This window comes from Spea bombifrons, chromosome 8 (genome assembly GCF_027358695.1).
Source record: "Spea bombifrons isolate aSpeBom1 chromosome 8, aSpeBom1.2.pri, whole genome shotgun sequence".
In the NCBI taxonomy this organism is placed as follows: domain Eukaryota; kingdom Metazoa; phylum Chordata; class Amphibia; order Anura; family Pelobatidae; genus Spea; species Spea bombifrons.
This window is the reverse complement of record NC_071094.1, coordinates 1499669-1512256: the sequence shown is the minus strand read 5'-3', so window position 1 is coordinate 1512256 and position 12588 is coordinate 1499669. Positions and strand designations below refer to the sequence as shown.

At 48.4% G+C, this 12588-nt stretch overlaps 1 protein-coding gene across 1 annotated transcript in view; it reads left to right on the top strand.

The window, feature by feature from the left end:
• The window catches only part of NPDC1 (neural proliferation, differentiation and control 1), a 29061-nt gene that overhangs the window by 15025 nt on the left and 1448 nt on the right, over positions 1–12588 (top strand). Inside the window, exons 2-7 of the mRNA XM_053473476.1 lie at positions 2362–2502; positions 9023–9118; positions 9515–9649; positions 10626–10777; positions 11092–11171; positions 11401–11500. Coding sequence (XP_053329451.1) covers positions 2362–2502; positions 9023–9118; positions 9515–9649; positions 10626–10777; positions 11092–11171; positions 11401–11500 — 704 coding nt within the window. The remainder of the gene's footprint in view (positions 1–2361; positions 2503–9022; positions 9119–9514; positions 9650–10625; positions 10778–11091; positions 11172–11400; positions 11501–12588) is intronic.

The following is a 12588-nucleotide window of genomic DNA, read 5'->3' as shown; positions in this document are numbered from 1 at the left end:
AGGGCTCTTTATTACAGCGAGGTGATAGAGCGCCCCCTTCTGTCCTCACTGCTCCCCTACACCTCCCTTAGCAGGTGGCACGGAGCCGGCGGTGACGGTACGTGGCGGTGACGGTACGTGGCGGTGACAGTAGCCGCTGACCCGTCGGGTGCTGGAACGAGTTGGCCCTAGAGGGGGGGGTAAAAGTCTTCGTACAGGCAGGCCGGGAATTACCGTCCTCGGGGTAGGCATGGCTACGGCTAGCGATGGCGGCCCCCATTCCCGATGGGCTGAAATGCATGAAGGGCTATTCTGGTGTCAAGCGGTAAAAGTCAATCAGCGCCAACATCCCGAGACTGCGCCACGTTCCTCTTTCTACTAGATTCGACCCAAAATCCACCCAAAATGTAACCCAATAACACAGCTGGGGGTTTTGGGCTGAATCTGTTGGCTTTTAGAACACTTGACTTTTAAGACTTTTAATAAATCTGGCGGGGAGGGCTCAGCCCCATCCGATGACTCGGTGCCGTGGTCTCGGTGGGGTCTCGCGGACTCGAATATACTCGGAAAACGTCTCTTCGGGGATTCCTACGGCTCGTAAATCCGCGCAGAGCCCCTGCAACGTGCCGGCAGCCCCCCGTGTCCGCACTGAGAAGATCCGGAAACGCTTGATTGGTGAATCTGCAGTCCGGCCGTATCCGGCCCCCCGTGACTCGTATTCGCCCCCCCCCCCCGTGACTCGCATGGCTAGGCAGCCCGTTACGGCCGACCGCGTCCACAGCCCTCTGCCGCGCGGCGGGTCAAGACCTGTTTAATTCTTCTAACGCGCTTATTTTATGCCCCCGGCGCTTTCTGCTCGGCTTGAATTTGTAATCGCGGCTGTATTTGCGTCTCCCTGCATGGCGGCGGCGGAAGGCGTGAGCCGGCATGCAGATTCGCGATGTCGGGGTCGTATTAACAAGAAGAAAGACAAAAAATATATATATAAAAAAATCTATGAAGCATTTTCACGGAAATATATCATTTTAGACGCTGCCGATATCTACGGCAAATGATCCCATAAAAAGATGGGATTCGTGACGGGTGGGCGCTCTTACCATTGAAACATGGTGGGCTGCCAACAGGGTTGCCCATTGACGGGGCTACTAGTCCAGGTGAAAGCCCCCTACGCTTCGAAGCTGCGATGACTTGAGTGGGAGAACCAAACAAATTCTGATCCTCGACTCCTTTATACGAGGGGCAAATCCCACGTTCTCCCCCAATTAGATGGCAGGGAGCGGCTTTAAAGGGGTTAAAACTCCCCGGACATTAATAACGCGGCCACTTGCCTTCTCCAGGGAAGGCGAAGCCCGGCGCTGACAGACACACATCGGCAGATTAGACGCAAGACAGATGTTAGCCGAGAAGCGGGGGTAATTTATTGGGTCGGCGCCGCGCCTGCGCGGAGGACAAAGAAAACGCCGCAGGCGTGGGAGGGAAAAGCCGCTGTTGGCTGATTTCCGTTATTACCCAGAAATGCATGGAAATCCGTCTTTCCGCAAGCAGATCGATCGGGGGATTTTCCAATAAAGTGATGTTAGATGTATCGACTCTTCAGTGGTTAAACTTCAGCGCCGGAGGAGCGCGGGGTTTCCGAGCATTCGAGCCGTTCCGGCAGGCGATCGGTATTTTTGTCCCTCGTATATGACATCACCGCGCGCAGCCGCATGCAAATTACTGCAATAGGGAATTATTCGTTTGCGAACGACGCCACCAAGTGCTGTAATAAACGTAACTGAATAAATTCCTTTTTTATGTTAATTCATAGATTTCTTCCAATTCTAGCGCCATAGATTTAGGTCATTCAGCGACTTTAAGGCGAATGTCACTGCGACCGCTCCGCCGATCCGGTTCCGAGCGGCTCCGCGCGTAAATCACTCGCATTAATTACAATTTTACTTGTTTCGTTTGTTTCCGGACGTCCTACCTCCAGCCAAGATGCGCCTCATTGTTATTCGCTCCAAATAGGGCTTTTAGGGCCTTTTCAAAAACACATTTACAGAAAGAGAAGCTGAAATAGTTCTGTGTATTTGGCGCTGGGGGTCACATACATAAAATATATATTATAATATATATAAATAATAAAATATATATACAAATAATAATATAAATAAATATATAAATAATAATAATATATATATAAATAATAAATAATAAAATATGTATAAATAATAATATAAATAAATATATATATAAATAATAAAATATGTATAAATAATAATATAAATAAATATATATAAATAATAAAATATATATAAATAATAATAATAATATATATGGAATATGGTTTTCTGGTGTCCGCATGCTACCCCCTAACCCAGTTGTGGTTTCTGTCTTTTCCAGTTGACCATTGTCGAAAAATCGATTGTACTTTAGAGCGGAGAGAGTATTGCCCCAGCGGCTCCCATGTGTGTGGCCCCTGCCTCCAGGGCTTCGAGGAATCCAGAGATGGAAAATGCCAGGAGGCTCCGCAGTCACCAAAAGGTATGGAGATACGGATCTCTTGCTTATTTTTTGGGGGGAATGTCACAAACCCTTTAAGGTGCGGTGTCTCTCCCGGGACTACCCCGTGGTCACAAACGTGGTCCGGTGACTCCCAGGTAACAATCCCTTGTTTTGATCGCCGTCCAACATAGTTGGGTTACATCAGCTGGGTTCTGCACGTAAACCACAGCGGCCACTTATTTATAAGAAATAACGAATGAATTTACGAAATGTCTCGCTTTATGGCAATGCTAATGAAGTCAGGCTTATGCTAATGAAGTCCTTTTCCCATAGACCTTAATTAGCCAGAGAGTCCCTCAGGGTGATTAAGACCGAGACATCATATTGTTTACCGCTAAGACGGTACGATAAATATTAGAGTGGGTAACAGGGCTAAACCCAAGCAAGGGGCGCCCTGGATTGAGTAAATGACCCTGTGTTTCTAACATGTAGCTGTCCGTTGGGTCCCTGGTTTAATGTGGACAAAGTAACTGTACGGATTGGATCCTGATGGCAGATAAGGACTCACCCGGCCAATGCTTTGCCCCGGGGGCTCCCTGCTAGCCATGTGCATGATGGGAAGGATCCGCGGCTTTTGTTGGAGGCGACCCTGAGTTCAAACGCATGAAAAATGAATGAGCTTTATTTATTTTAATTTTATTTCCTCGGCGTCGAGCGTCTTGTGTCCTTCTATGAAGGGGCAGACGCAGGGCCGTGATCGTCACACGGATGATAATCCTTCACATGAATAGTTAAACCACATTACCCCGCAAGGCATTCTGGGTCGCCGATTGTGTAATGAATAAAGTCTTTGCGTGGTGTTTCCATGACGAAGGTGCATCATTATTCTTAAATTACCCCACCGTCTCCCGTCAGATGTTTTTGCGCAGTTAATTATCTGCCCCTCTGCCGTCCAGAACATTTCATTCAGTAGCGAGGACAGCAGATATCATTTATTGTGATTACAGAGCAGTTTCAATGAACAACATGCTATACAGGGGGGGGGGGCAGTATGCTTTAAAGGCACCGCAAAGCCTCGTAAGAAGTAGTTTCTATCAAAGAAACCCACAACCTGCCGGCAGATCGGCCCCCATCCGGCCCCCGTCTTGTCGCCAGCTTCACCTGCTGTAACGACTCAAACCTTAATCTGTGGTTGGTCTCGTCTTAGATTCAGGAGCCGTATGTCTATCCCATGCATGTTTAACACCCTCACTGTATTACCCTCTACCACCTCTGCTGGAAGACTGTTCCACTCATCTACTTCCCTCTCAGTAAAGTAAATCTTCCTTCCATTCCATCTCTGACACCTCTCTCTCTTCTCTCCTCCAAGCCGGACATACTGAGACCCCTTTAGTATCCGATGACTAAATACCCTTTCGAAGCATTAAGTTGAAGGGCAGACATCATCAGAAAACAATAACCCCCAATCCTCTATACCTGCGATGTGTCTCGCCTTTACCGAGTCTGGTCATAGAGTTTCAGTTTGTATATTTACTCTTCTCCTCTATATCATCATTGTATTGGATTGTATGGGATGCGGCATTCTTATGGGGGTCCTCGGAAACCCACCACTCTCTTCCATATTTTGCTCGCCCGGAGAGTAACGGGGTCTCTGCGTAAGGAGCCCTCAGCCCTGCCTCTCCCCGCATTTAACAAACATAGAGTGGGAGCTCATTTGGCACTCGGCCCCCCGCGGCGCCCACAGCTTCTCCGAGTGACGCATTGAGGGATCCCACACTCTCTCCAAATCCAATTCAACGGGGAGCGGGGATATTTGGCTCCATTTCTGTCCTCTGCCAGCCTTTCCGATTTAACCGTGAAACTCCCCAAGGCAGACAAACGGACAAACAGGCAGACAGACAAACAGACAGACAGGCAGACAGAAGAACGGACGGGCAGGCAGACAGGCAGACTGACGGACAGACAGGCAGACAGCACGGTAGCAGGCAGCAGATGAGCGCAGGTTCCAGAAGGAGTGCGGACGTTCTATTCTTCACGTCCCGTTACATTCTGATACTTTTCTATCATCGCTGATCATCCGCTATCCAGAGTTGGACTTTTTTTCTCATTGGGAATCGTGGCGTCCCTTTAATATCTGATTTATCATCTGTGCTATTAAACCACGAGGGGTGGGGCTGTGTGACGGGGATAATAAAATATTATTATGTATTGGATTATTACACAGAGTTTATTATTATTTATTATTATTATTATATAGATTATATAGGCAGAGGAGGGCACCGTGGATTTAAAGCCGCAGCCCCCGGAATATTTACTCGCTGTATATATATATATATCATGCGCTTTAAAGCCGCGGGTTATCGCTCGTGTGATTTATTGCTGCCGGGAATCCATGTCCTGACCGGCGTCTGTTATTTATGTTGTCGTTTCTTTACGAGGCGTTTTCTGCGGCCCGTGGCTAATTACCGACAGGTCGACCCAAACCTAGAGAGAGAGAGGTGAGCGGGGCGTCGCTTAGCAATGCCTGGCACCTTCAAGGGTTAATACGTTCCGGAATCCTCTTTCTGTGGCTGTCACTAAAAAATAACGAGGATTTCGAAGCTGTTTAGGCTCCGTCGCACGTTTTTTCCTCCCCTGCCTGCATCCCTCGATAAGGTGCGTTGCATGCTGTGTGTCCTCTCATTGGCTGCTGGCCGGTGGCGGTGCGGGGGAACATCCGAGCGTCTCCCCCGCTGCCCACGCGCGTCTGTGAGCTCGCAGCTAGGAAGGCACATCGAGTCCGGGGCCGCTGCTGCTCGCTGGGTGCCTCATCCCTCCCCTGCGCATGTTATACACCATGAAGGCCGGCCGTGGCGTGTTCACTAAGTGCGTCTGTGTCCTGTGGTCGGTGGGCCTCGGGTACCCCGCGATCTACGGGGATCGCATGCACAGACACCATGCAGGTAAGCTGCGCTGGGGCTGGGCTGTGCATGCGCTGCTGGCGGAGGGTCCCGGGCTCCCCTGCGGAAGATGCTCTTTCCACTCAGCTAGTGATGGGCAGGACTGTGACTCTTGTATGCAGTTGGATCAGGCCGTGTTATCTAGCGCTCTATTATACAGGGGCTGTCGTATTTATTTGTTGGCCCCCCCTCTAGTCGCCCGTTTCTCCTGCTGTAAAGACTCAAACCTTAATCAGTGGTTGGTCTCGTCTTAGATTCAGGAGCCGTATGTCTATCCCATGCATGTTTAATACCCTCACTGTATTACCCTCTACCACCTCTGCTGGGAGGCTGTTCCACGTACCTGAAGACGGCTAATGACGCTCCTTTTCGCAGCACCCAAGCCATCTGTCTCAGATATATTCTCCGTCACTCGGTACATCTAATAAAATGTATAATTACTCGGAGACTCCAAACAATAATAATACATTTAAATGGCCGGAGTAAAGCGGTAAAAGCATGGAACTGGAATGTCTTTTAAAAGCAGAATATTCTATAAATCCCCTCCTTCACCCGCGGGATCGATTTATTAATCAGCTTTTATTAATTATACAAAGAGATGGGAAAAAAATCCAAAATACTCAAAACAATGACATCACGTGGATTGGCTTCCGTAACAATAAGCGGTTAATATAGATTTCATATCATTAATTCATATTTATGGCCACTGACTGCGCTGGTCCGAGGCGGAGCGTCCCCTTGTCTTAGTAAATAAAGTGTTAAATGCCCTAGAAGCACATTACCCCTCACCTCCTGCCTAGGGGTGTCATTTATTTGCCCCCATACAAAAAAAGTTAGTGTATCCATTGTTCAGCACACAGAGGGGGTTTTGTTTTGGGCACTAGGGGGCGCTCTTGTATCATGCAGTAAATATCTCTGTCATTGTGAATATAAAGTGTGTGCGAGACGTGCGAACCGGGTCCGTTTTCTAATATACAAGTTGTGTAAATGTGTGCTTTTTGTGTACATATTGATGGGTGTGATGTGCGGCCCCCGGGTGCTCCGCGCCGGCATCCTCTCAGGATATGACTACTGCTTAAGGAGCTGCATGCCAGCCCTACCTCGTCCGGATTTCCAGTCACAGCTTGTGATCAAATCAAATATACACAGCCCTGTAAGATACGTGGAACAGCCTCCCAGCAGAGGTGGTAGAGGGTAATACAGTGAGGGTATTAAACATGCATGGGAAAGACATACGGCTCCTGAATCTAAGACGAGACCAAAGGCTAATTGAGGCCACCAGATGGGGCCGACAGGGGCCGATCTGCCGGCTGAGTCTGAGTACCCCCATATATCTAGTGTACATACTAAGTATAAATACGATGAGGACACCGGGGGGGGGGGGTCCGGGACACGAAGGGTCTTCCTCATCGATTAAACAGCGATATGTCATTTATTAGGGACTTCAAGTACTAAATAGAAGAAAAAATAGTCAGCCGTATCGCGCCGTTTAGTTAATTCGCCTTCTGGGCGTCAGAGGTCCATTGTTAAGGCAATAAGGCACTAATGTGACACTCTGCTAATTAATGATTAGAAGCTGATAAGCATAATTATTAAGGGGTTAACTGTTCGGTAAATAAATCTTGTTTATCAGACGTCTGCATCAAGGTCATAAAACGCCTTTGATGATGTCGGGGAAATCCGTTTATTTTGGCTGCATTGATATCCGGCCGGTGCGGGTCGCGCCGCTCTCGTGCTGGCTGAGTGTCATGGGAGTTGTACAGCTGGAGACGTCGTGCTCCGAGAGGAAGGGATGCAGTTTTAATACTTGTGGGGGGGGTGTTCTCTTATTTCCGAGAGACGGGGGGGTATTATGTGCAAATGAAGCAAGCTGCCCCCTGCCTGTTATCTGGAGTGATAATGTGTTATCACCGCATTACAGTACGTGGGGGGGTAACGCAGTTTGTAGCCCCCCCCCGGGGCACCCCCAGGGTTTATGAGATCCGCACCGTATTCAGCGTTTGATATATCCCATAATACTTTGTATCGAAGCCCCAGCTCCGCGGCCGCCGAAGGGACTTCTTAGCGTAGAGCGGTTGGTGCCGGGGGCTAATTAGTTTTGTGTATTGGGGGGAAGACGCGGCGCGGGCTGCCGGACTCCCAAATTCATTCATTCATCACACCTTTTTCCTTTCCCCAAAACAGAACAAACAGGTCCTTTGGTGAATAGCTGCAGTCCGAGCTGCGCATGCTAACGAGGCAGCCGCAGGACAAGCAAAGACAGAATGGGACAGATGGGCTCTCTGTCCACCGCAGGCCCCCCCCCCCGCACAATAGAGCCTGGTCTGGCCCGGACCCCCTGCCGGGAGCCTACATGGGGGGGCTTTACCTGTTGCGGTAGCTTCCCATGTTTTGTAAACAAAGCGAGCCAATCACGTCTGCTTGCGGAAAATCTAAAGGGAGAAGTGGCTTTTTTTGCCCGGATACAGCAGGTCAAGACCCCAGAAGGTCTTTGAAGACCACTCACAATGACCCAGCAGTGGCCAATCAGTGCATTTGCCCCTGCTGTAGAATGGCAACGCTCATTATCCTCAGGCAGCCAGAACGTGACTGTAGGAGGTTAACACTTTGCTCCCTATGGCTCGCCTTAATAAGCGCCTTTCAAAATATTTGGGAACTTCACAGGTTAATTTTGGCTTTTAACTTGAAACGTTATGTTTGGAAACAAAAATTAAAATTTGAAACATTTTTTCTTTATAACAAATAACAAAAAAAACCACGGATCCTGAGAATCGTCCATATACGGTAATATATACGTTAAGAACGCGTGTTCGGGTGTGAGTGGCACAGAATGGCGCAAACGTGGCAAGAAACCTCCAGATTATTACATTAACTTTAACCCCCCCCCAAATAAAACTACAACTAAAGTAGTAGTGGACACAGTGTAGAGCATCCCAGCAGAGATGGGAAGAACAGTTGGAATCGTGAGTTTTAAAGCGGGCAGTAAAACGTGGCGACGGTGCGGCCGTCTCCTTCCTCGGCACAGGCCGGCACTCTCTCGGTTGCCGTGATGTCTCTCTGGTATGTCCTGACAGCCTTTCTGTCGCGTTTACGGCGCTCGTTGCCCGGCCCTCCTCACCCCGCCAGCTTTTCAGCCCCTTTTACAGCGCGTGCGCTTCTTCCTCTTACACTTATATTGGGCAGTTTATTGTCCCTCTTTAAATACCCCCCAACTTGGGGCTGGAAGGGGGGGTGCGGGGCCCGATACGCGTCCGTGACTTTATAAATGGACAGACGGCAGACAGAAGTATCTCTGGGTGTCTCCGGAGTGAGTGTGAGCTCTTACTCCAGGATACCCCAGAGAACGCTTCTTTTCAAGACGTATTTATACATTTGTTGCCCCAAAGCGTTAACCCTTGGCTCATACGGGGGGGGGCTCTTGTGAACGGGGGGCCGCGGTGTTAAATGATCATGAAGTCGGGAGCGATTCCGAGACATTCCGATGTCAGCCCCAACGTCTTTTATATAAAGTGCGAGATAATCGGGGCTGCAGACCCTCGGGGTGTCTTGGGCAGTAGATATAGAGAACGGCCGACCAGCGGGTATTAAGAATGTAATATGGAGGACTTTTTTTGTTCCAGGAAAAGGTGCTTTTCCCAACGTGGATGCAGAGATTGACTACCTGGCAACCATACTGTCCAATCAGAACCCCAAAACACTACAGCTGGCTGACGGAGGTAGGTGGACAAACATACGTTCACACACGGTACATACCCCACGTTCATACACGGTACATACCCCGCGTTCATACACGGTACATACCCCGCGTTCATACACGGTACATACCCCACGTTCATACACGGCACATACCCCACGTTCATACACGGTACATACCCCACGTTCATACACGGTACATACCCCACGTTCATACACGGTACATACCCCACGTTCATACACGGTACGTACCCCACGTTCATACACGGTACATACCCCACGTTCATACACGGTACATACCCCACGTTCATACGCGGTAGGTACCCCACGTTTATTTCTGAGGGGTCGCAGACTGAGCCTTCTAGCCCTTGTACGCCGTGACCCTGTCACTCTTTATCGTCTTTCCGTGTCCTCCTCAGGTAACATCACAAACCCAAAGCCGCCGCCGCCTCCTCCAAACCTGCCGCCGTCGGAGAGGAAAGGAAACGCGTCGGGGGGCGCAGCGCCTCCACAGAGGGGCCGCAAACAGCCGCTCAGCGATGCCCTCATACTCGGTACAGACCATCGCTTTCATGCAGTGTATTGTTTTCATTCTGATTTGTTTTATAGATCGAGGATAAACCCCGTAATATACCTGCTCCGAGAGTCAACACCTTTCTGGGAATCGGGGGGGGGGCATTTACTGGAAACATTAAGGCTTCGCTCCACTTTAGGAGCCGACTCGCTAAGCAGTGCTAACACCATGAAAAGTGCCCCTATTTTGTAAGGCACTCACAGTACGGGTTCACAATGCCGATGTCCTTAAGGGGTTAATAACCCAAAAAGCAGTTAGCCCAAGCCAGTGTTTTTTAAACCCCGCTGAACGATTCCCTCCGTGGGTGATATTTACACGGCTTTCACCTGGGCCAAACAAAAAGGCCACAGAAGTGGTCCGTGTTTAAAGGTCCCCCACGGCATGGGTGCTGACGGCCCCTCAACTCCTTTTAATGCCTTTAATGCTAAAGACCCCTCTAATCCCTCATCAAACAGAAGTCGGGCTGATTCCTTGTTGCTCTCTGGATAACCTTCCTCACCGCTGAAAAGCCCCCTGGGTCACAATAAAGCCATCGCGGCAAGCGAGGGGGAGGGACGGGCTTACAGCGGGCCAGCAGGGGCTGTTACCGGGCGCAGCTGAGCTCAGGCGCTCTAAGAGACCGCAAGGATCGTGATAATCCAAGCGCTGAGTATATTGCTGGCGCTGTATAAAAAAAGATAATAATAATAATATTATTTATTATTATTAATATTATTTATTATTTATTAATTCTCTGCCTTCGGGGGAAAGTCCGGCTCCCCAGTATAATATATACTGTGTCTGTGTGTGTGTGTGTGTATATGTATATATAATGTATACTGTGTCTGTGTGTGTATATATATATATATATATGTATGTAATATATACTGTGTCTCTGTATAAATATATAAATAGCCATAATGGCAATGGTTTGGCGTAGGGCCGAGGGCCGCGCTCACGTTCTTGTGTCCCGGCAGGCGTGGTGGTCGCGTGTGCCGTTACGGGACTCCTGGCCTTGATGGTGGCCGGACTGTGCTGGTGCAGAATGCGAAGGGAGATGAAGTTGGCCGAGAAGGCGGATTACCCGGCGTTCAGGTCCTCGCCGCCTCCCGCCTACGAAAAGACGTCCGTAAGTCATGGCGCGCCCCCCGTCCCGTCCCTAGCACAGGAATCTCGCTACAGGGCTGGACACCATGCGAAGCCACTGGCGGCAAAGGGTTAATGTCTCCAAAATCCTTGCCAGTCCCCCATGTATGACATCATAGGATTACACCGTTATTATTATCCACCAACTCGCCTGATCATTAGATGTCCATGGTCCCGGTCAGGCTCCGGGGTTCCGTCCGCGTGTTAAATGCGTGTTAAATGCGCGTTTTAGGGTTCTTTGTGGATATCGTTGGTTTTTGGAGCATTTTGAGTAAATTTCTGTCCGTTTCTCGCCAGCCTGGAGATAACAAGTTGGCCCAAAACGCCCAGATGTATCATTACCAACACCAGAAGCAGCAGATGCTATCAATGGAAAAGTGAGTCTTCCTTACGCTATTATTATGGGGGCGATAATAATAATAAAGATAATAATAATAATATCTATAATATCGTTAATTCGATGTATTATCATTAATACCGAGCCCCGTACTGTGCAGGGGATCCACGTAACGCGCCCCCCCCCATGACATCACGCAGCGATGGGGTTAAACGGGAGTAGATTAGATGCCGTTTTTTCTAATAATGACATTTTGTGTCTCTTTAAAGAAATAAAGACGAGCCCAAACACACGGACTCGGCCGTCACATCGGACGAGGAAAACGAGGACGGCGATTTTACCGTCTACGAATGTCCTGGTTTAGCACCGGTTAGTATTAACAACGTCTCCGGCGTCCCGACGTCAATTCCCCCACAGAACTGGGTCGGCGGATCCGAACACACACTTTCCCAAAGCAACATTTTTGTTATTATTTTATTGTTATTTTATTTCAATATTTTTTATATTAGTATATTTATTTATTGTTCATATTAGTATTATTTATTTTTTTTTATATTTTTTATATTAATATATTTATTATTAATATTTTATTGCTGTTTTATTATTTTTATTTCATTATTATTACTTATTATTATTTTTGTTATTGTTATTATTTTACTATAATTATTTCATTATTATTACTGTTATTATTAGTATTATTATTATATTAGTATTAATGCAGCTAATTACCCGCATGTTGTGTCTGTTTATGAGTCAGAGGCTCACACTCATGCATGCTCTAAATTCCACTGGTTAATAACCCCCAAACTAATTGCCCTCACCCTCAGTTACCATGGTTACGCCACCAAACACTCGTCCCACAGGGTAGCATTTATCCTTAAACCAGACGCACAGGCAAAAAAATACAGCAGGAGAAACGGGCGACTAGACGGGGGCCGGATGGGGCCGCTTTATCGACAAGTATTTGCTCTCTTTGCAGTTTATTAAATTACCCAAAGTGCAGTTTGAGGGAGGGCCGCGGGGTAGGATTACTGGCCACGTGTAAGCGTGTGTGAATCGTGGTCAATGACCCTCGTAATGGGATCTCGCCCCTCGCACGCGGCCTGGGGACGAACTTGGAGCTGGGAAGGGAATCCGCATTCCCAGCCTCGCTGGGCGGCGGCTCGTTAGTTTATTAAGTAAAATGATTTCATACAAGCCTCCCATTTTTCTTACAAATATATATTTAATTTAATCTTTAACTATTTGGAGCTGGGTTTCTCTCTGTACTTGGTAAGAAGCAACGGTAACATTAACCTCAAACCTGGCTGAGTGTGATGGGAGCTGGGGGGGCTTGGGATGCCATTGGCTGCGTGGGGTGTAATATGTGGCTTTGCCCCCCAAAAGCCTCCCCACCCCCCCGGTGGAACACGCCAAAGCCTTCTTAGTGTGTACAGTAGTGTAATGAGGCACGCTGT